Source organism: Schistocerca americana, chromosome 2, assembly GCF_021461395.2.
Source record: "Schistocerca americana isolate TAMUIC-IGC-003095 chromosome 2, iqSchAmer2.1, whole genome shotgun sequence".
NCBI classification, from domain to species: domain Eukaryota; kingdom Metazoa; phylum Arthropoda; class Insecta; order Orthoptera; family Acrididae; genus Schistocerca; species Schistocerca americana.
Genome location: NC_060120.1, coordinates 305,544,273 through 305,568,783, shown reverse-complemented (window position 1 = coordinate 305,568,783; position 24,511 = coordinate 305,544,273). Strand labels below are relative to the sequence as shown.

At 38.8% G+C, this 24,511-nt stretch overlaps 1 protein-coding gene across 1 annotated transcript in view; it reads right to left on the bottom strand.

The window, feature by feature from the left end:
* The window catches only part of LOC124595181 (myotubularin-related protein 9), a 126,844-nt gene that overhangs the window by 35,994 nt on the left and 66,339 nt on the right, over positions 1-24,511 (bottom strand). Inside the window, exons 6-7 of the mRNA XM_047133793.1 lie at positions 19,341-19,490; positions 8,977-9,088 (exon numbers count right to left, since the gene is read on the bottom strand). Of these exons, the coding sequence (XP_046989749.1) occupies positions 8,977-9,088; positions 19,341-19,490 (262 nt within the window). The remainder of the gene's footprint in view (positions 1-8,976; positions 9,089-19,340; positions 19,491-24,511) is intronic.

Sequence of the window (24,511 nt, the reverse complement as noted above, 5' to 3'; positions counted from 1 at the left end):
TCTTTGAGCGAGTGTAGAAGGATACAAGATGACTTAGAATTTCCATCTCGTGTGATGAATGGCTGCTTGCTCTAAATGTTTGTGTGGCTTGACACAATCATATCAATTCAATATCTAGATGTGACATTGCAAAGCAATAAGAAATGGAATGAGTATGTAAGGATGGTAGTAGGGAATGTGAATTGCCGACATCAGTTTACTAGGAGATTTTTGGGATGATTAGTTCCTCTACAAAGGTACCTGTGCATAGAACACCTGTGTGACCCATTCTTGAGTACTGCTGAAGTGCAGTCAGATTAAAGGAAAATGTTAAAGAAATTCAAAGGCATGCTGCTGGATTTGTTACTGGCTGTTCAGTCAGCACACTGTAACACTACAACACAGTACTCTATATTTTTTACATTTTTTATTTTCAAATTTGGAGAGAAATTTCAGATTACAAATGTATATATTCTGTTCTTTTACTGTCAATTCTAATTACATGGAATACTGTAATGCAAATTTATTACCAATCATTTAAAAATAACATTGTAAAGAAATGTAGTAAACACACTGGCAAAGTCAGGATTTTTGCAATGTATAACAACAATCTGTATATAAAAAAAACTACACTAAACTACACCCAAACAGGCCATGAAGGCCCAATGGTACCGATCGGCCAACGAGTCATCCTCAGCCCACAGGCATCACTCGATGTGCATATGGAGGGCCATGTGGTCAGCACATTGCTCTCCCAGCTGTTTTGTCAGTTTACAAGACTGAAGCTGCTACTTCTCAATCAAGTAGCTCCTCAGTTTGCCTCCCAATGGCTGAGTGCACTCCGCTCGCAACAGTGCTTGACAGACTGGATGGTCACCTACCCATGTGCTAGCCCAGCCTGACAGCACTCAACTTCGGTGATCTGACAGGAGCTGGTGTTACCAATGTGGCAAGGCTGTTCGTACAACAATCTCTAACCAAAGACAATCTCAGCATGGTACTAATATCATTGGTACATGAAAGCGCACACACGAGGTGTTGCAAGCTGACAGTGAGAGGCACTGGGCATGATTAATTGCAAAAGTATGTGTGCAACTTAGTATGTGAACTCCACGGTGGTAAAATGTTAGTCAAGGTATTGAGAAGAATACAGCAGTTATTTGCAGAGAGTTTCAAAAGTATTAATAGAAGAAGAGTACTGTGTAGTCAGATGTCTTTAATCCTGCTCATAAATGGATGGAAGAGCCTGCTGCCTACAACTACTGTCATCAAATCATCATACCACACCTAAAGCAACTGCACTTCAGACTAAAACTGTGCCATTTCACAAATCTAGAAATCAATGTATTACAATCAGCAACTGAACATTATAGATATTGTGTTAACTTCAAATTTTGTCAGTGTCAATAACTATCCCAATTAATCACTACCAGTACTAGGGTCCTGCTCTATTCATTAAAGTAACTGAATGTAACTTAAATGAAAAATCCTCAAACTTTAATTTTATGTAGGAACCAGACAGTAATCAAATTTTGTTAGCTCAGTGAAAAGTGAAATTTTACAGTTTAATAGGTGGTGTTGATTAACTTTTAAAATTTAACTACTTTCATTACCTTTTTTGAGAATGAGACTTATTAATTATTTAAAGTCTGTCTGGTAAAACTGTAGTACATAAATTATTTCAATAGTATTTATTTAAGTGATTTCTAAAATTTGTTAAAAATGCTAATTCACTTACAGTTTGTGCACTATTGGTCCAAACTGCACAGTATTCTTGAAAACTAATTTTATCAACACACTTTTTAACAGCATTACAAATATTGAAACCTGTTGTTCTGAGCAACAGAATTATAGTGAATAAATCTTCGGGTACTGTAGACAAACAAGTGAACAGTAGGTTGTGGCAGAGCTGTAACAGCACTGCAGGTAGGATTTTCATTAGGCTGGATTCCATTAGGAATCATCATGGTCAACGACTATGAAATGATTATAATCAGAGATGAACACAGCATACAATCATGTATCAACACAGACTGATATGCAACTGATTAAAAACACCGCAGATGTTGAGATGAAGGGGGAGGCACTTGCTGGAGGGGTATGATATGAAGGCCTGGCCTTCCCAGGCTAAGTGCAATCAACAGTTTTTCACTCTCTCTCCTTGAGAGTGGAATAGGAAAGGATATGATTAGTAGTGAAACATGGTTCCCTCTGCCATAAGCCATAAGGTGACTTGTAGATTATGTATGCAGATACCCTTGTGGAACACCAAAGTGCAAGGCCTGTCTGATACATCCACCCAGCACATCCTCCTCCATTCCTGTAGCAGTCATATCCCATCCCATCACAGGCAAGGCTACCTGTGAAGACAGTTATGTTACACACCAGCTTCGCTGTAATCTCTGCACAGCATTTTATGTGGACAGGACCACCACCTAGCTGTCCACCCAAATGAATGACCACCACCTAACTGCATCGATTTCAACACATGTCAACTGGATCCTTCTGCACAACCGATTATGTAGATGGCAGTTGTCCCTGCAAGACAGCCTTCAGTCCCATATTCCTCTTGGCCTCTGCCCCCATTCACCCTACAATTGCCCCCTAACTTCACTCATCCTGTACCCACACCTTCTTTTCCCAACCCTCTACTCCTGCACAGCACATCACTCTACGCCCGCAGCCAGACGGAGCTCAACAGTACCACATTCCTACCTGCTGTCTCTCTCCCAGCTGTCAGCCATGCTTCCCAACACTCCTGCACCCCCTCCCCACCATTTCAGCCCTTGCCCACTCAAACCATGTAAGACAAAGCGTAAGGCTATAGATAGCCCAAAGCTGAATGAAACGGTTTTGGCTGTCAAGAGTGCAATGTGTGTAGCCTTCAGTGACTACTGCAGCGGAATATAGTCAAAAGATATTTCACAGAAACCAAAGAAATTCTGGTCATACGTAAAGGCTGTTACTGGCATCAAAGTCAATGTCCGGTCACACATAGATGAGACGAGGATGAAAATTGAGGGTGTCAGAGCAAAATCTAAAATGCTTAACTCGGTTTTTAAATGTTCCTCACAAATGAAAAGCCTGGAGATAAAACTGAACAAAGCTCCAGGGCCTCATGGAATCCCCATCATATTCTATTCTGAGTTTGTAGCTGACTAAGCCTCTATTCTAACTATAATCTATTGTAGATCCCTCGAGCAAAAACCCACGCTCAGTTGTTGGAAGAAAGCACAGATCATACTCATCTTCAACAGGGGTAGTAAAAGTGATTCACACAACAGACACCCAATACTATTGACTACGATTTGTTGTAGAATCTTAGAACACTCACTGAGTCAAACATAATGAGGTCCTCTGTGCCAACCAGCATGAGTTTTAAAAACACTGATCATGTGACACCATACCTGCAGTCTTCTCACATGACACACAGAAAGCCATGACTTAAGGCAGGCAGGTAGATGCAGTATTTCCTTATTTCCAAAAAGTATTTGACTCAGTACCCCACCTATATTTATTTTTGAAAGTACATTAGTATGTGGTATCAAACGAGATTTGGGACTCGACTGAGGATTTTTCTGTGGGAAGAGCACAGCAAGTTATCTTGGATGGAGAGTCAACAACCGGTGTAGAAGTTACTTCAGTTGGGGAAGTCTGTTGTTTATTAATTACACTGTTGACAATATTAATAATAACAGCAGACTTCTGAGAGATGATGCAGTTATCTACAATGAAGAACCAAAGAAACTGGTACACCTGCCTAATATTGTGTAGAGTACTGCAAGCATGCAGAAGTGCCACAACATGACGTGGCACAGACTCCACTAATGTCTGAAGTACAGTAGAGTCTCGATAGTTTGAGATGAACGGGACCAGAACCACCTCGAACTATCAAGAACTCTGACTATCGAAATTTAAATGCAAAAAAGAAATACTATGATTTTGTAAGTAATACACGTCAAAATAAGAACTTTATTAAAATAAAAGTATTTACACATGCATTTGCATTTGCAGAATAACAATAATTATTTATTTAGACAAGTAATACTGAAGTGTCTTTTGTTTGGCAAAGCTGCAATGTTTCCTCGCGGCAATGTCCCGCCATCGTCTCAGGAGCAGTAGGTCAGTTGGTGTCGCCTTAGGCTGTTGTTCCACGTAGCTTATGGCGGCCTCGAGAGCAGCGTAGCCATTGGTGTGACTCATCATCAGTGCAGCCTCTACCTCGCCATCCTCGTCACTCTCACACAGCGATGGAATGTTAACCATGTCAATTATAGAAGAGTCTGTCACTTCCAACTGTTCGTCCGAATTTAACAACTCACCCAGTTCCACCTCTTCTGCCTCTTCACACCCTATCAATCTTCTGATTAAATTACACAATGGTTGATCGTCCTCATCTGCTAAATCTTCAGTTTCTGTGTCTGGCATACTTTGCTGTAGAATTTTCCTCCATGACTTAGAAATTGTGTCTGACTTTATTTCGCTCCAAGTATTGCTAATCCAGTACACGACGTCCTTCAAAGTCACTTTCTTCAAAGCTTCTACAATGCTTTCGTTGTCTTCGGAATGCAGGATTGACTGTAGCAATCACCGTCGATACTTTTTTTTAGACATTCCAGAACGCTCTGATCCATGGGCTGAATGAGACAGGTAACGTTTGGTGGGAAAAACAAGGCGCGGATACCATCGCATTGCAGTTCTCCTGCACCTGGATGTGAGAACGCATTATCCATGAGCAAAATTGCTTTGCATAGCAGTCCCCTTTCTTTTAAAAAATTCTTGCAGTCAGGTACAAACGAGTTAAAAAACCAGTTCTTGAAGAATTCCTGGTTCATCCAGGCATTATTCTGATGTGAATAGACAGCCGGAAGAGCTGAGATGGATACATTCTTGAATGCTCTTGGCTTGGCAGACTTCCCAATCACAACTAGTTTTAGTTTGTGGTTTCCAGTTGCATTTGAAACTGCCATAACTGTGAGCCACTCTTTGCTTTTTTTGTGCCTAGGAGCACTTTTTTCTTCACAAGAAGCAAGTGTTCTTGCTGGTAACATTTTAAAATTTAGCCCAGTTTCGTCACAGTTATATATTTGTTCAATAGACAAATTTTCGTCAGTTATGATTTTTTTTTTTTAAACTCGACCATAAATTTTGAAACGGCCTGACTGTCACCAGAGTTTTTCTCCACATACGTCTACCTGACGCACTCCGTACCTCTTCTTCCACTTGTCGAGCCAGTCCACACTAGCGGTGAAATTGTCATCTCCTTTCTGCAGCTGGTTTCTGAAAAACAAAGCTTTTTCCTGCAAGATTGGGCCAGAAATCGGAGCACCCTTCTGTCTCTGTTGGGTAAACCACATGAACAATGCCTCACTTGTTTTTTCGAAGTCTGACTTCTTTATACTTCTTCGACCGAGTGATTCATGTGAGCATTTCTGTGAAGAAAACTGTTCCAATTTAAGTCGGTTTCTTTGCCAGTCACCAACAGTAATTTCACCGACACCATATTCAAGAGCAAGATTTTTTATTGTTTCTCCTATGTCAAGTCGTCTTAGTGCTTCAAATTTTAGATGCAAAGGCACAAATTTCCTCTTTTTTGTTACAGCACTCATCTTTGTAAGGTGTACAACAGAACACACAGTCAACAAACAAAACAAAACAACACACAACACTTTACAGTACAGGTACTGGGAACTACAGCAGCGTATGAACTCCCCAATTTTGATCGGTAGCAGCTGGCAGCAGTCGGGGTATTTCGTGCCATACTGACAACAGATGTTCGTGCAACAGGGCAGCGAGCTAATCGTCGGTGTTGATTGCATTGTTGTCTGCTTTGTCACTGAGCTGTACTCTCCCTATCTATCTTTTGCAATGATGTTTTCATTATTTATCATGTCAGTAAAAAAAAAGAAAGTAGATTGTTGCACCTTTTTTTTTTTTTTAAGAGGCTCGGATTATTGGAAACTCAAACTATTGAGACTCTACTGTAGTGCTGCCCAGAAATCAATGAGAGCACAAAGGAATGGAGATCTCTTCTGAACAGCATGTTGCAAGGCATCCCAGATGCTAAATAATGTTCATGTCTGGGGAGTTTGGTGGCCAGAAGAAGTGTTTAAACTCAGAAGTGTGTTCCTGGACCACTCTGTAGCAATTCTGGACATGTGGATGTTGCATTGTCCTGCTGGAATTGCCAAAGTCCATGAGAATGCACAATGGACACGAATGGATGCAGGTGATCAGACTGGATGCTTATGTACGTGTCATCTGTCATAGTCGTATCTATATGTATCTGGGGTCCCATACCACTCCAACTGCACATCCCCCACACCATTACAGGGCCTCCACCATCTTGAACAGTCCCCTGCTAACATGCAGAGTCCATGGATTCATGAGGTTGTGTCTCCATAGCCGCTTAATACAATTTGAAACAAGACTCATCAGACCAGGTGACAGGTTTCCAGTTATCAGCAGTCCAATGTTGGTGTTGATGGGCCCAGACAAGGTGTAAAGCTTTGTGTCTTTCAGTCATCAAGCGTACATGAGTGGGCCTTTAGCTCCAAAAGCCCATATTGATGATGTTTCTTCGAATGGTTCGCATGCTAACATTTGTTGATGGCCCAACATTGAAATCTGCAGCAATTTGCAGAAGGGGTGCACTTCCGTCATGTTGAATCATTCTCTTGTCATCGTTGGTTCCTTTCTTGCAGGATCTTTTTCCGGCTGCAGCGATGTCGGGGATTTGATATTTTACCGCATTCCTGATATTCACAGTGCACTCATGTAATGGTTGTACAGGAAAGTGCCAACTTCTTCATTACCTTGGAGATTCTGTGTCCCATTGCTCGTGTGCCGACTATAACACCATGTTCAAACCCATTTCAATCTTGATAACTTGCTATAGTAGCAGCAGTAACCGATCTAACAACTGCGCCAAACACTTGTCTTATATAAGCATTGCCAATGGCAATGCTGTATTCTGCCTGTTTACATATCTCTGTATTTGAATATGCATGCCTATACCAGTTTCTTTGGCATTTCAGTGTATAATGAAATGCTGTCTGTAAGAAGCTGCATATATATTCATTCAGATCTTGATAAGATTTCAAAATGATGCAAAGAATGGCAACTCGCTTTAAATGTTCATAAATGTAAAATGGTGCATTTCAGAAAACGAATCGGTCTACACATACAAATACTTGGGTGAAACATTTTGTAGGGACATGAGCATTCTACAAAGGAGATTGCTTACAAATCACTTGTGCGACCCATCCTAGAATATTGCTCAAGTGTGTGTGACCAGTACCGAATAGGACTGATGGTGGATGTTGAATGGGTACAAAGAAGAGCATTATGAATGGTCATAGGTTCATTTGACGTATGAGAGAGTGACGTTAAGTTGCTGAAAGGAATGAACTGGCACATGATTGAAGACAGACAGAAACTATCCCACGAAAATCCATTTCGCATTTTTCTAGAACCAACTTTAAGTGACAAATCTAGGAATCTTGAGTCGCAGATAGGCACAACAAAAAGACTGTCACAAATTAGCTTTCAATCAGTAAGGCCTTCGTCAAATTTAGATAACACACACACTCATACACACTCACTTGCGTTTGTTTGAGTGAGTGTGTGTGTGTGTGTGTGTGTGTGTGTGTGTGTGTGTGTGTGTGTGTCTCTCGTCTAATTCTGACGAAGGCCATACTGGCCAAAATCTAATTTGTGACAGTCTTTTTGTTGTGCCTATCTGCGACTCAGCATCTCCGCTATATGGTGAGTACCAACTTCCCTTTTCACAAAATTGTTATATTCCATCCTGGATTTTCCATTGTCTGAAATCTAGGAATCTACTACAACCCCCTGTGTGCATGGATGATATACGTGCCTTGATTTGCTTTGGGAAGCTCCTTGACTGTCTGTGGATGTGGAACATTTCACATGTTATAATGGAATATGCTCATATTTTTATTGATATACATCTAGAAAGCTTAAACATACGTTATGTACTTATAACTTCATTATGTTATTATTTATAAATAGTTTGCTTTCTTCTGAACTAATTACTAATGAATGGGACATCAGGAGGAATTAAAACACTGGAGACAAAAAACAAAGTAAAACTGAAACAATGGAAAATGTCTAAATATTCTCAGTCTAGGTAGTGTAACAGGAAGTAAAAACAATATGTTATTGACAGACAGGTAGTATAATACAATTGTGGTTGATAATGATATGCATGTGGGTTACATATCAGTCAACAGGTGTCGTAAAACTTATTAATGATTCACACTTCAAAGTTGCGCTTGGAAACATTAAAGCATACAAAATGAATGGTAGTTAACTTCAATAGTTTTACTTAAGAAGTTAAAAGCATCGTTTTTACTGAAAATCCACCCCCGTTAGCTGAGTGGTCAGTGCGGCAGAATGCCATGCCAAGGAGCCTGGGTTCGATTCCCGGCTGAGGCAGGAGATTTTTTTTCTGCTCAGGGACTGGATGTTGTGTTGTCCTCATCATTTCATACCCATCTCTGATACACAAGTCGCCCAATGTGGCATCGAATGCAATAAATACTTGCCCTCGGTGACCGAACTTCCCAGAATGGGGGACTCCTGGCCCACAATGCCGTACGCTCATTTCCATTCTTTTTTACTGAAAAGTTTTAGTAGTCACGCCCTCAAAATCATTTTCTATGCAGAAAAGGGATAGACAAATACATCCAACTTATATTAATTAAGCATATACACACCTGCAGCTCACAAAATTTTTACAGCCATTACAGTACTAGAGTTCCATGCTGAACATATATATATATAAAAAGAAGAAGAAAGAAAGATTTCTCGCAAACGTTTTGCATGCAGTTTGACTAACACGCTTTTGATCCCAAAGCCATGAAGTACCCTTTTTCCAGCTTCAGTTTTTCATGCATCTTTCCTTTTAATCACTGTGTTGAAAGAAATGTTTATAAGTTACGCCAAAAACTCTATGGCATAAAAAATTAATACCTTCAACAAGTTTTGTGAGACTATCAAGAAGAACATGGTGTCGATCAATTGGTTTATTAACTCTACGCCACTGAGGGTAGTATATTTCAACCTCGAATCCTCCACCTCGAGACTGTGAACAAAAATTATTAGCATTACTATATTTTGCATGTAAGACATATAACTCTTGTTTTCAATTTCTATTTTCATAACTGAAATAAATTACTAGATATATTTAACACAGTGATTTAAATACAATCAGGTAAGTTCAAAAGATACTTTTCTATGAAAAACTATTATTATTTTGTGTAAGTGGAATTTTGAAAAACATACTTAGAAGCAAGGTGAGTCACATATCCTTGAGACTTTATGACAACCATCCTGGTACAAGAATGTGGTACACACAGTGTTGATATAGAAACCAGTGATTCATATAGTGTTAAACGGGTCAAGAAATTATATCCAGTCTTGAATTAAATACTAATCACCAGTTTTAAGACATCTGTAAGTGTAGTTTTAATAGATTCAAACTGTCAGTTTGTCATCTTTACAGTTATTGATTTAATGGTCACAAAGTAATGCGTACGCCACTATCAGAATAGTGGTTTTTTATTTTATTTTTATTTTAAAAATCAAAGAAATTGTAGCAGCTACATTTAACAGGTAATAATGTGCAGCTTACAAGCATTATATTGTGTCAAAGAAATTGTAACAGCTACATTTAACAGGAAATAATGTGCGGCTTACAAGCATATATCGTGTGTGTGTGTGTGTGTGTGTGTGTGTGTGTGTGTGTGTGTGTTTTGACAAGATTTAGTAGATATAATTCAGTACTTCTCACAGAAACTACAATTCACTACTTTGCATAGAAACAAGAATAATTCCTCATTGTTTTTGAGGTGTCAGTTTTCCCAGAGCTTCCCTACACTTCTGAGAATGAGCCACATTATTAAGCAGACCAATTACAAAAATATGGAGGGTGAGAGAAACAAACAATCAATTATCCTGTAAAAATTCGTTCTCATCTATTGAATTATGATAATTTGCCATAGTGAAATGAAGTTATGGAGTCTTGATGTTCATAAGGTAGTGTGAATTATGCTGTTATACTCTCGTATTCCTTTGGTTTTCAAATATATAGACAATATACTGAGTGACTGTCTTAAGAGTTCTCAGGTGCTTTTTCTCTTGTGTTTCTGCAGATATTAGTTGTTATGATTTTGTAATGTGTAGATGGAGTCAGTCCAAACAAGTACTGTTCATCATGTGTATCATACAACATGGAAAGAATAGCTTTGTTTCCCATTGCAAATAAAATATTTTTCAAAGTGAACTTTCACATGCCCATTTAATACATCAATTTTTTACTGCCATATAACAGCACTACTCAGTATTCTTCATGTTTTCCTGCCTGTTTCATATACATTAAACAAAATATGCACTTCACTGGGTTGGGACCACTCTATCAACTGGACACATAAATGACTTATTTTAAGACACATTTTATTTATAATGAGAAATAAACTGATGTTTACTGTATATATATTTGAACAAAAAAGGACTGCAAGAGCAGAATGGTACACACAACCAAAAGAGTTTTGCATGACCCTGGTTCCCACAACTCCTGAAGATAGACGTTGACTGTGGATATTGTATCACAGACAAAGCCCCTTTGACTGTTCAGAGATTTCACTAATCCTGCCCAAAGATGCAAACAACCATGAACGAGCAGCGCCTATTAGACGGATGGGGTCCAACGGCTGATCAGTTCCAGTCATTCCACCAGGAAGGAGCTACATGGCTCATGTAGTCTGTACTTCAACCATGCCTAGATGGTCAATACCGCTGTACGATCGTGTCCGCATGGTTACTTTGTGCCAGGAAGGGCTCTCAACAAGGGAAGGAGATACATAGAGACAGGACGATACGTGAATGCCATCCTCCAACTGATATTGGTGAGGCATTCGTCTTCATGAATGACAATTTGTGCCCCCATCATGCACATCTTGTGAATGACTTCCTTCAGGATAATGACATCATTTGACTTGAGTGGCCAGCATATTCTTCAGACATGTACCCTATCGAACATGCCTGGCATAGATTGAAAAGGGCTGTTTATGGATGACGTGACCCACCAGTCACTCTGAGGGATCTACGCCGAATCGCCGTTGAGGAGTGGGACAATCTGGACCAACAGTGCCTTGATGAACTTGAGGATAGTATGCCACGATAAATACAGGCATGCATCAATGCAAGCGGACATGCTACTGGGTATTAGAGGTACTGGTGTCTACAGCAATCTGGACCACCACCTCTGAAGGTCTTGCTGTATGGTGATACAACATGCAATATGTCATTTTCATGAGCAATTAAAAGGGCAGAAATGATGATTATGTTGATTTCTATTTCAATTTTCTGTACAGATTCTGGAACTCTCGGAACTGAGGTGATGCAAAACTTTTTTTGATGTGTTTTTAATGCATATTGTCTGATGAATAGTGAGACCTCACTACTTGACTTTGCTATGTCAAAGCAGTAAGAAATAGTTTTTGCAGGAAGACTGAATTTGGGTTTCATTCATCTCACATGTTTTAGTAATATGTCTACTAAAAGATGTAGATCATTCTCAATTGGAATTCTGATACCCTAGAATACATCTTTATAACTTAAAAGGAACTGCCGGTAATATAAAAATAGCAGAATTAAAGAAAAGTTCATCACTGGATTGTAGAGATGAATAATTGGTTGAATAAAAAGAAGACAAATTAAAAGAATACTATATTCTGTTTAAAAATAGACATTTATTTATTTTATTACAATATTTGGTATGATGCTTATAACATTCATTTGAGGTCTTCATCTCTTTGGTAATCCACTGGGCTACTATGCGTTTCAGCAGGCATAGCAAACTATTGATGCCACCCACTCTTTGGCGCATCTGGAGCAATGGCACGGCAGGCCACAGAGGATCACCGATCCAGTCGGGATGCTCACTGCAGGGCTCAAGCTGCCAGACAGTGGCATAAATGCACTTAGCATGAATCTGTCACCATGCATAATGAACACACCAGTGCCCACATATCGCCAGCGTCACCAGGTCAAACTATGGTCATCTATTTGTACTGCTATTGTGAACTGCCCAAGCTCTTCTTTGCTTGCAGTGTAACATCTACTTACTGTCCCTACATATGAAGCTACTTGTGCTGTTATTCTGTATTACTTTGTCAGTTCTGCTCTTTGGAACTGTTCTTTATACCTGTGGAAGTTGCTGTGAAATATACCTGTGTAGTGTAGTGTTGTACCTTTATTTGTGTTGCATGTCGCAATGATCTCATTCCTACACTGCCTTGTATAAGCACGCACTATCAATGAGAGAGGAAGGTGATGATAGAAAAACGAATAGTGTTACAGCACTGTAGTATATTTTTTAATGTTTACAAAAATTACATGGGCAGATCAAAACACAATATACCACCTTTTTCTGTCACCACATTATTATGGTTGGGTAACCAGAAGCTGATAAACAAATTGTCCCACAGTAATGTTAGATTATTTGAGATAAAACAGCCCTTGACGGACGTGTTGCCGAGCATGAGGCAATTCCTGTAATACAGCTGTCTATTGATGAGGAGCATGAATTGTAGTTCATTTTACTGTGGGCAAAATAAGTCAAATCTAGTGAAATTCACACTAAAAAAATGTTTATGCTGCAACATCAACTTGTGGTGCTCCACATTCTTCACTGCTTTGGTGATGAGGTATTCCTTGTAACTGGTAAGTGGGACATCACCACCCAATATCCAAGGTATTCAGTAGGTGATTATAAATAAGCACAGGATTTATCTGAGAACCTTGACAGAGTATTTCCATATTTGGTATGGTACAGTGAACAACAGTGTGCACAGGCAGCTATCCTTTGCAAAAGTTGGTGTCTAATGAATATCGTGACAAACAATCACATCATTACATAAAGCTGACTATAACTTTCTGGAAAGAATAATGACTGGTGACAAATAATGGATGTATCAGTACAGTCCCAAATTAAACATAAATTTGGACAACATGGTCCCGAGAAGTAACAGCGATCTGGTATTACAGCTGGGTTAAAACAACAGTCTAGATCAAAATAATAATTTATTAATGCCATTAATAAAATATGGTTGCAGTCTAGATTGTTTTAATCCATTCAAATCAAACAGGTCTCCAAAAAGTGTGAAACTATCCCTCTTCTTCACTACTACAGAATTCATTATTACATACGCAAAAAAAGTTCCTTTATGTTCTGAGATATACAGGATATTTGGCTATTTTAGGTACAAACACAAGAGGCATGTAGAGAACAATGAAACAAGCAAATAATTCAATGAACATATGCCTGAGAACCAATGGTTTCCCTGATATGACTTAGGCAAAAGTGCAGTCATGCCAGCGTTACAGAATATATTGGCAATATGGTGTCGAGTGAACATTTTTCGTGTAGTGATGTCCCAGTGTCTTTAAAAAGTGATAGTGAGATTTGTAAAATTTGTGTGAAGAAGGTCAAAAGAGGTATCCTGTGTGCCGACTGCAAGTACTGGTACCACAACAAATGTGTCAAAGTCAATTTGAAATATATAAAAGACGAACATGATTGGACATGCCGATAGTGCTTCGTGAGTGCCGCGGTAAATGAAATAACGAACACGCTAAAGACAAAAGAAAAAATAATAAGCATGTTAACAGATGATTTAGTATCAATCAATACAAAATATCAAGAACTTCTGAGAAAATATCAAGAGCTGGAAACTAAATATAAAGCAGTGGATCGGAATTATCGCCTAACTCAAGACAACGCCGTTGTTAATAGTCATCCCGCGCAGAAAATGTGGCGTGTGCCAAAAAAAAAAAAAACAAGCAAGCAAGAACTACATGTAAGTACAGCCCCAGTGATACCATTATCAAACAAATTCTCAGCACTTGTAGCGGATTGTGGTTACACAATAGACATAAACAAACCTGAAAGTAATCACAAAACTCCCACTAAAGGACCAAACAAGAACTTGCCAACCTTAAGATGCACCAAAGGGCTTCTTCTGTGTGCCGACAGTCATGGAAAAGATCTATCCAAACGTATTCACGAAAGTATGCCTTCAAAGCATTCAGTTTTCGCGAAAATCAAGCCTCGTGTAATGTTAAATGCAGTGGTGGAGAATATTACAACAGAAATGAGTCAGTTGGACAAAGACACTCACATTGTGATTATTGGCGGCGGCAATGATGTATACAAAAACGAAAGCAAGACAGCCCTGCGAGGCTTCCGTAACATATTACCAAAACTATTTCAAATGAACATTGTCATCACAAACATGCCAGTGCGACATGATTTACCACTGTGGTCGTGTGTAAACAAAGAAATTCGACACTACAATTCTGAGCTAAAGAAACTGTGTGATAAATTTAGCCATGTACATTTGATAGAATTAAGTAAGATGAGTCATGATGAACATACAAAACACGGATTCCACTTAAACAGGAAAGGGAAGGCCAAGCTAGTTTCCCACATAAGCAAACTGTGGGAGAAAGACAGTGTGGAGAAAGCTCCAATTGCTCTGGGCTACAACAGCGAGACTTTTTTAGAATAAAGGACCATAATAATAGTTTTTAGGGATGTATTTCGGATATGACTGAGTCCTGTGTGCGCAAAGAAAAGCCAGGCTGTGTGAAGTAAGTGCTCAGTCATTGCAGGTCAGTTCCAAAAAACCAGTGTATGCAAAATGTCATAAAAAGTGTAACTCAAACGATTTTGATTCGTGCGAAATGGTAAATAAACAAGAAGGGATAACACCCTTAAAGTTAATGCACTTAAATGTGCAATATCTCGGAAACAAACTAGACATTTTACAAATCTTCATAGAGGAACACGTGCCACATGTACTAATAATAACAGAACATGGGCTAAAATGCAGTGAAATAATATACTATAGATTAGAAGGTTACTTACTAGCAAGTAGTTATTGTAGGCAAAACCATAAAGGTGGCGGTGTGGCAATTTATGTTAGTAAGGATGTAGAAGCTAAAAAAATTTCCTTTCTTGAACACCACACCAAAGAAGGATCAATTGAAATGACAGGTATTGTACTCCACAGTAATAATCTTAAGTTATCAAAGCATAAAATGATTGGAGTGTGTAGGCCACCAAATGCTGATGTAATGCTGTTTATGGATAAACTTAGTAGTGTTGCTGATCAGGCTGGTTCTAATGACTTTACTGTATTAGATGACTTTAATATAGATGCAAACTCAAATAGTATAGTAAACTTGAAACTCAGTGATGTACTGACTTCATACAACCTTGTAAATATAGTGAACTCTGACACCAGAGTGACGGACACATGTTCCAATAGAATAGATTATGCTATAATCAACAAAGATGTTATAGATAAGGTAAATTACAGTAAGTTAGATTTTCTTTATTCTGACCACTTCTGTCAGGTGATAGAATACAAAAATTCAGTTGTGCCTAAAATAACAAACATTGTGCCACAGAAACTAATGCTGAATACCTCAAATATTAATGCTCTTAAAGACAAACTAGCAAATGAGAAATGGGATTCTGTGTATCAGGTAAAAGGGTCGGATGAGAAATGGAATGAATTCTACTCAACCCTATTGCATCATTATGAATATAGTTGTTCAGTCAGAGAAATCCAGAAGGTAGTTAAACACTGTCAAAATGGAAGTAATCCTAGACTAAAACTCTCAACAAATCTGATTAGGCTCAGGCAGAAAGTACATGATCTAAACCAGCTTTATAAAACTACTACTATGCAGGTTTTCAAGGAAAAATACAATAGGGCCAAGCAAACTTTTAAAACTGAAATTGTCAATCTAAGGAAGCAGATTAACAGCAAAACAATAGAACAGTCTGACAACATAAGCAAAGCATCTTGGAAGCTGATTGACAAATACCGAAAAGGTCCCAACAAGATGAACATGGAACCACTCAGCATAAGACATGATGGTAACATTATAAAAAACCCAGATACTATATGTAATATTTTTAATAACTACTACATTTCTGGCGAACAATCAACGCATATTACAGATTCACAGAAAGAGATCCGATGCCATCTCACCCAGTGTACCGAATTTGAATTTGTGGAAGTGAATGAGCAGGAGGTTCGCAGGGCAATATACATGCTAAAGAAAAAATTTTCATCTGGATGGGATGGCGTATCCAGTGCTATTGCTAAAGCATACTTAAAAGAAATTTCTAAACCTCTTACTCACCTGATTAATTGCAGTATTAGAGAAAACATGTATCCAACGGTTCTAAAAATGAGTGTAGTGAAACCAGTGTATAAAAAGGGAAGTAAGAAAGAAGTCCCCAACTATAGACCAATATCATTAATTCCCACTTTTAGTAAGATATTCGAAAGCATTATCCTTTCTCAACTAAGTGCCTTTTTCACAAAACATAAACTGCTAGTAGATTCACAGCATGGCTTCAGAAAAAAGCTAAGTACAACCACAGCAGTTACACAGTTCATCCATGAAGTTTACTGTCTGTTGGACCAGAAGATGCAGACTGCAGGTATATTTTTGGGCCTGACAAGAGCATTTGATACGGTAAACCATAGGGTACTTCTTAAAAAGCTAAAATCTTATAGCGTTGGGGATCAAGCCATGAATCTTCTAACCACGTACCTGTTGAATCATAAGCAAAGCACTAAATTGTCATACAAACTAGATAACAAAATCCTGAATGCCCAGTCCACCAGTGAACCTGTATTACAAGGTGTACCACTGGTCTCAATCCTTGGACCCTTTCTCTTCCTTACATATATTAACGACATTGCACAACCCATTAACTCCCATATTGTAAGCTATGCAGATGACACATCTATCTTATTCTATGGGAGCGAATCTAAAGAACTAGAATCTCTTGCTACTAGTGGTGTAACAGAAGTAACAAAATACTTTAATGATCAGGGACTCAAGGTGAATATCACCAAATCTCAACTACTGACATTTAAAACAGGCAGTTCTCATCACAACAATATGAATAGTGTGTGTAATATCTCTGCAACAGAAAATGGTAACTGTAAATTCCTGGGTGTATATGTTGATGAAAATTTGTGGTGGGCATATCACATTAATTTCGTATGCGGAAAAGTCAGTAGTGCCATATATCTCCTCAGCCAGCTCGCAAAGATAGTTCCTATCCATGCACTGAAATAGTATATTATGGAACACTTTACCCCTTTCTCAATTACGGAATTGAACTATGGGTCTGTGCAGCTGATGTACATTTAAAAAGAATACTACTACTACAGAAAAGAGCAATAAGACTTATACATGGGATGGGGCATAGAGATTCATGTTGTGAAGTGTTTGTGCAGCACGAATATCTGACAATATATTCTCTGTACATCTTCAAAATAGTTGTATTTTTTATAAGTCAACCAACAGAAGCTATCAAGGGCAGTGATGTACACGATCACAACACTAGAACAAAGTGTAACTATTTCCGTAACAGAACAACGTTAAAAATGACTGATGAAGTCTATATATCAGTGGTTTGATTTGGTATAACAAGCTACCAAACTCTCTAAGAACGTACACGGGAAATGTTTCTGAAACATTAACATCTTTTCTAATAGAAAAATGTTTATATTCTTCCAATGAATTTTAAGATAGTGATTGTAACATGAGGCATTAGCATATCAGTTGTAATGTGATCAATGTAAAAAATAGACATAAGAAGCAACAGCTACAGAATATAGTGTATTTTATAAGTATAAATATAACCATAGTATTAAGTCTGACGTTTGCAAAAGCCATCATTACGATGGCTCCACGCAAAGAAAATGTAAATTTAAAAAAAAATAAAAATTAAAAAAAAAATAAAAAATTGTTGACGTCTAAGACTACATTTAAGGCTACCCTGCAGTGAAATATGCATGATGATGCCTCAGTATTTTTTCATGTGGCTGTTCAGAAATATGGTGCACGAATGAAGACAGGAAGTGTATCGGTCATGGCTTGCCAATAGCATGGCCTCCCAGATCCCACCTGACTTGGGCACTTTTTCTTTTTTTGTGTGGTGATATTTAAAAACATTGGCGCATTTCAGTCCTGTTGATACTGTAGATCAACTGCAGAAACGCATTGTGGATGGTTGTTAGTGCATTCAGAACATGCCTTGCATTTTGTAACATGTACTAGCATTGATGAGGATCTGTGCTGAAGCCTGTCTTCTCATGTATGGTGGCCATGTGGAATATTAGTTGTAACGTGTTTGTCCACAAGTACATATCAGCAGTTTGGATCTTTGAAGAGTCTGTTACAAGATGTTCATGTACTCAGTCATAATACTTCATACAGATGAAACCATTTGTTTCCAGATCTATGTTTACTAAAACTGTTTGCTTCTTTCATGGTCCTCTAGTTGTCCCTTTAGTTTGTACCTACAATAGTCAAAAACCTCGTTTATGAATTTATGGCAGTCAAGCTTCATCTGAGCAAAACAACGATCAATGTTGAAACATACATTTCAAGCCAACTGTTTCCTGCTTTTTGTGATAAGTGCCTGTGCAGGGTATCTACATGACAGCACACAATCCCATTTTTCAGATTTCATTTATGCTAAGATTGCACAATTTGGCTAGGAGATTCTGTAGTAAGGATCATGCAGTCCTGACTTGGCACCATTTGATTGCTGCTGTTAAATACAGCCTCTTGATGCTGCTTTCAGTGTGAAACACCCCTTGGGACATAGGTGCCAAGTAATGTGACAGGCTTCAGCAGAAACTGAATATGCAGAAATCTCACAGTGCAATGTGGCCATACCGTGGTTTCTGAACCTTAGCATTCCATTAAATGCATTAAAAGCAATGTTTTTCATGTGTGTGCAACTAGTCATCCTGATACAAGCCTCATAAAACAAAGTGGGAAAATTATTGTCTAATGATACCTATATGTAAATCTACTCATCTGCTCAATGGTGATGATTGCAATAGTAATATTCAAACTTGTGGAATTCTACCAAATTGTCATGACATAAAATATAAAAGAAAACATGTGTTAATGAATAAATGAACACTGTGATGTCAATTTTAGTGAACAATCCTGATTAAAACATGTGGAAACGTCACATTTCCATTAATAATTTACTTTGCTTGCCAGATTCTTGAAGTACTTACTTCATTCATGACTTATCTTTAAGGACACAAGTGCCATGGCTGTTACATTTCTTTTACATGGATCAGAATTATGTTATTAGGCTTTCTAGCCATAGTAAACTCCAGACCCAAAAATTATTTACTCTCATCTTTGGGCATCCAGTTCTGTTAGGCCATGAACCCACAGAATTCAATATACTAGTAAGCTCAATAGATTCTTACCTTTGCAGTTTGTGCCAATGTTTGTGTCCTTGTATCAATTATGTAACCTCGTTTTCCTGGTCCAAGCACTGAATTGATCAGTCTTTCATCTTCCTTGCATCTTTTTGAGTTTGGTCCCGTCATTGGTTGGCTACTGCGCATGAGAACACTCTGTAATGGAATACGACAGTTAACACACTTGGACGGTTATCGAGTATTTGAATATTGTTACAAAAGTTACTGCCAATAATCTGTTAACATAGTACAGAATGTGCCAAAAATGTTGATGCCATGAAACACAAATACAAAATGTTAATCATAATGATCAGTATTATTCAGATGCAGTGAAGGGCTGTTATAAAGGTGAATGATATAATGAAACAACAAAAGAAAGCATTTTTCTTACTTCTTTTGGGGGTACTTTTCTTTCCATTCTCCTTTGTTGTGGTAAGAATCAGCTTTAAAGTTTGTCCAAGAAACATATACAATGCTGACTGGTCGCTAATAATAGATCTTGGGTGTTCCATAGAAATGCTGTATTGAATCCAAACTCTGACTCTAGTTTGAATCACACAGTCTGTATAGCTATTCTTGAGGGTATTTTTGTTCTGTCATTGCAACTATGAAAATTAGTGATTTTTTCACCAGATGCTTTTAGCTTTGTTGAGGTTATCACCACCAGTGGTGGTGATTTTCGCTTGATTTCTCGCTTACATCGTGTGCGTAACAGTGTGCTGTGAAAAATCTAAGAAATTCAGTTTCAATGACAGAACAAAATTACCCTCAAGAACTGTAAAGCAACTACGGACAATATGGCCACACAAATGAAGAATTTTCTGTGTAGGTACTGTTCTGATTTGTTATTGCCATTTCACACACACATATTTTGATGTATTTTACTGTACACGTGGGTTGTTCTCATCAATACTGTGAATTTTGATGACATTCATTGTCACATACAGCTAACTATAGCCTTTTTGTTTCTTTTTGTAATTATATTGCATTTGACAATATTTGGAGAGCTAAGCTTGGCACGCCGTCTGGCATGCTTTTAGTTTACTTTACTCTTGTTAGCATGATTTGTTCACTTTAGTTTTCATGCTCAGCCATTGCACTTGACTGTTTTCACTGTGAAACCTCGTGCACTATATGTCAGGGCTTATACAACTGTCTTTAATATATACACTGGTTTGCATTCTGAAAATTTGTCTGTCACTTATTTTGCCTTACTGTGTGGGTTGTGAAGTATTTTTGTGCTCATGTTGTATATATTTTATAACGGATCGTCTGATGAGGGGCTACGCCCAAAACGTATCATTAAATGTTGCTATGGAAAACCCAAGATCTGTTATTAGCAACCAATCAGCACTGTGTGTTTATTGGATTAATCATAATGGTAATGTATCTCATGCGCAACTTCAAGTTGCAATTGCAACGTAAAGTTTGAGATATAAAATACACAGTAAAATCATATGAAAACTTTTTACATAGCAGTCTCTTCAACTTATGAAGTTGCATAAGTTGCAATGATGCATACCAGCTGATGCTGGTGGTACCAACAGTCCACCTGTACTTTATTTTTAAATCTGAAGATGGCCCAGTTTGGCCACTGGTAATAAAAAAAATTAGATGAAAATATAATCTATACTCTCTTATTCATAAAATAAAAAAAAGAAAATAAATAAAAAAAGAAAAATTGCTCTGGAGTTCTTTTGTGATCACTCATACTTTCTTTGTTGGATCTGATGCAGTTCAGTTGATTTTGTGCTTCAAAATTGATGAAATACAAGACAGGTGTGTCACTTTATCCCAGTTTCCATTTATATTGCATCTGTTACTTATTTGATTCCAACTACAGAACATATTTTTGAGAACAGCCATCATCAGATACTGTAAATACACTTCTTGCCATTAAAATTGCAACAAGGAGGACAGTAAATAACGAAATTTTACTTGTTATGTGAATACATAGTGTTAAATTTAGCGTAAAGAGGTGCCACCTCTGGCAACACTGACTCTGACCAAGTTGAGCATTTAATCACACTGAACTTGGATGACAGGGACAGATACAGGTACACCATTCCATGCTGCTTCATCCCTAGACCAGAGTCCATCAATTGTAGTGGCTGGCGCGTCATGGCTGCCAGTCTCTTGGCAATCCATGACCAATTTTTTTCAATTAGAGATCTAGAAAATGAACTGGCCAGGGAAACAGTCAAACACCCCAAGTATTGAGGTAGGTCTGGACATCATGGGCAAACATGGTGTCTTGCATCATATATTTTTTGATAAAAACATCATCGATGCATTGAAGACTGGGCACAGCCACTTGGTTCAATACATTAGAAATTAAATGTCTGCTATAGGCTATGCAAACCAGAGATGATCACGTTCTGTATCCAATGACACCACATAGCATCACGAGAGGTATGACAATGATGAACGCAATCTGGCAATGTTCATTCTCCTCGGAGCTTCCACACATGTGTCCATCATGATGCTGTGCGCAGAACTGGGACTCATCTGAAAAGAGGATGTGGTGCCGCTTCTGAGTCCAGTGTTGTCAATGGGTTCACCACGGTTGGAGCACCTCTCTCTGTTGCCATGTCAAAGGAAGCCACTACAATGGTCAATGTGCTAATGGCCCATGGAACTTTAGACATCATTGCATTGTCCAAGTGGACAAGGAAGCCTCTTTCCTAATGCTACATTTTCCTAGCTGCAGAAATTTGCTGCAATGTGGTGTGTAATACATGTGTGTGACCATGCTCTCCTCTCACACAATACAAACATGCCAGACTATTTTTCCTACAGTATGGGCAATGCAGTGCTGCTTCAGGCTCTACCTATGGAAAATGCCTGCATGCTTCTGGAGGAGTCTGCCCTCCACACAAGACTCAGTCTGTCCCACACGTTGCAGTGATTTGCTTGGTTGAAGGAGTGGGGAAGGCAAACTGAGAGCAGTAAACTCCTAAGCAAGAGCTGAAGTATGTGTCTCATGCGCAGTGGCAGCATCAGACAAGTTAATTCATCCAATCTAATTATTGCAACATTCACTAGAAATGTCACCTCATAGCTTCTCTACCTCAGAGGATGAGCAGCTTCAAGATGGTTTCCAAACAGCATATTTTGTGGTACAAGGCTGTTGCTGAGTTGAAAAACTAAATGCAAAAGGAGTTGAGTGGGCAGAAATTGGCAAAAAATTATTGAAACATGTAAGACAAAATATCTTTGATTATATCCGATGTAATATATACACTACTGGCCATTAAAATTGCTACACCAAGAAGAAATGCAGATGATAAACAGGTATTCATTGGACAAATATATTATACTACAACTGACATGTGATTACATTTTCACGCAATTTGGGTGCATAGATCCTGAGAAATCAGTACCCAGAACAACCACCTCTGGCCGTAATAACGGCCTTGATATGCCTGGGCATTGAGTCAAACAGAGCTTGGATGGCGTGTACAGGTACAGCTGCCCATGCAGCTTCAACACAATGCCACAGTTCATCAAGAGTAGTGACTGGTGTATTGTGAGGAGCCAGTTGCCAGGCCACCATTGACCAGACGTTTTCAGTTGGTGAGAGATCTGGAGAATGTGCTGGCCAGGGCAGCAGTTGAACATTTTCTGCATCCAGAAAAGCCCATACAGGACCTGCAACATGCGGTCATGCATTATCCTGCTGAAATGTAGGGTTTCGCAGGGATCGAATGAAGGGTAGAGCCACGGGTCGTAACACATCTGAAATGTAACGTCCACTGTTCAAAGTGCTGTCAATGCGAACAAGAGGTGACCGAGACGTGTAAACAATGGCACCCCATACCATCACGCTGGGTGATACGCCAGTATGGCGATGACGAATACACGCATCCAATATGCGTTCACCACGATGTCGCCAAGCACGGATGTGACCATCATGATGCTGTAAACAGAACCTGGATTCATCCAAAAAAATGACATTTTGCCATTCGTGCACCTAGGTTCATCGTTGAGTACATCATCGCAGGCACTCCTGTCTGTGATGCAGCGTCAAGGGTAACCGCAGCCATGGTCTCCGAGCTGATAGTCCACGCTGCTGCAAACATTGTCGAACTGTTCGTGCAGATGGTTGTTGTCTTGCAAACGTCCCCATCTGTTGACTCAGGGATTGAGACGTGGCTGCACGATCCGTTACAGTCATGTGGATAAGATGCCTGTCATCTCGACTGCTAGTGATATGAGGCCTTTGGGATCCAGCATGGCGTTCCGTATTACCCTCCTGAACCCACCGATTCCATATTCTGCTAACAGTCATTGGATCTCAACCAACACGAGCAGCAATGTCACAATACGATTAACTGCAATTGCGATAGGCTACAATCCGACCTCTTTCAAAGTTGGAAATGTGATGGTACACATTTCTCCTCCTTACACGAGGCATCACAACAATATTTCACCAGGCAACAACGGTCAACTGCTGTTTGTGTATGAGAAATCGGTTGGAAACTTTCCTCATGTCAGCATGTTGTAAGTGTCGTCACCGGCGCCAAACTTGTGTGAAGTCTCTGAAAAGCTAATCATTTACATATCACACTATCTTCTTCCTGTCGGTTAAATTTCGCGTCTGTAGCACATCATCTTCATGGTGTACAAATTTTAATGGCCAGTGGTGTATCTACACAGATTTGTATCTAGCCTTTAACCACAGTTATAATGAGCTCGATGATGATGTTATTGTGATGAGTAATGTGAACAAAATTTAAAATTCGTCTCATTGAAGAAGTTGGTGAATCCACTCCTCACAGTGAATCCCTTAGCTTTGGATTAAACACTAACACCTGCCAAGGGTATCATGTTATCCTTGGACAGTTCATTAATTTCTGATCATTTCTCCATATTGTCGAGCAACTGTTTTGTTACTAAAATGTTATACATGTGTTCTGCTTCATGAAGGAAGAACATCTGTGTGACTGCTTTACACTTCCTGAATACTCTTCCCGATAATATACAGTCTTCCTCCTCTTCCCTAACTTCCCTGAACTTTCAGAGTGCCAAAATTAATAGGTGTTTAGTTGGATAACTGCGTGCATGTTTTGCCTTTGCTGCTTCCCTAACTAGTCACGCTGCACTGCACCATGCCTATAATAGCAAAATGTTCCTCGCAGAGTGCTGGAACTTGTGCTGTGCTAATGAACTACATA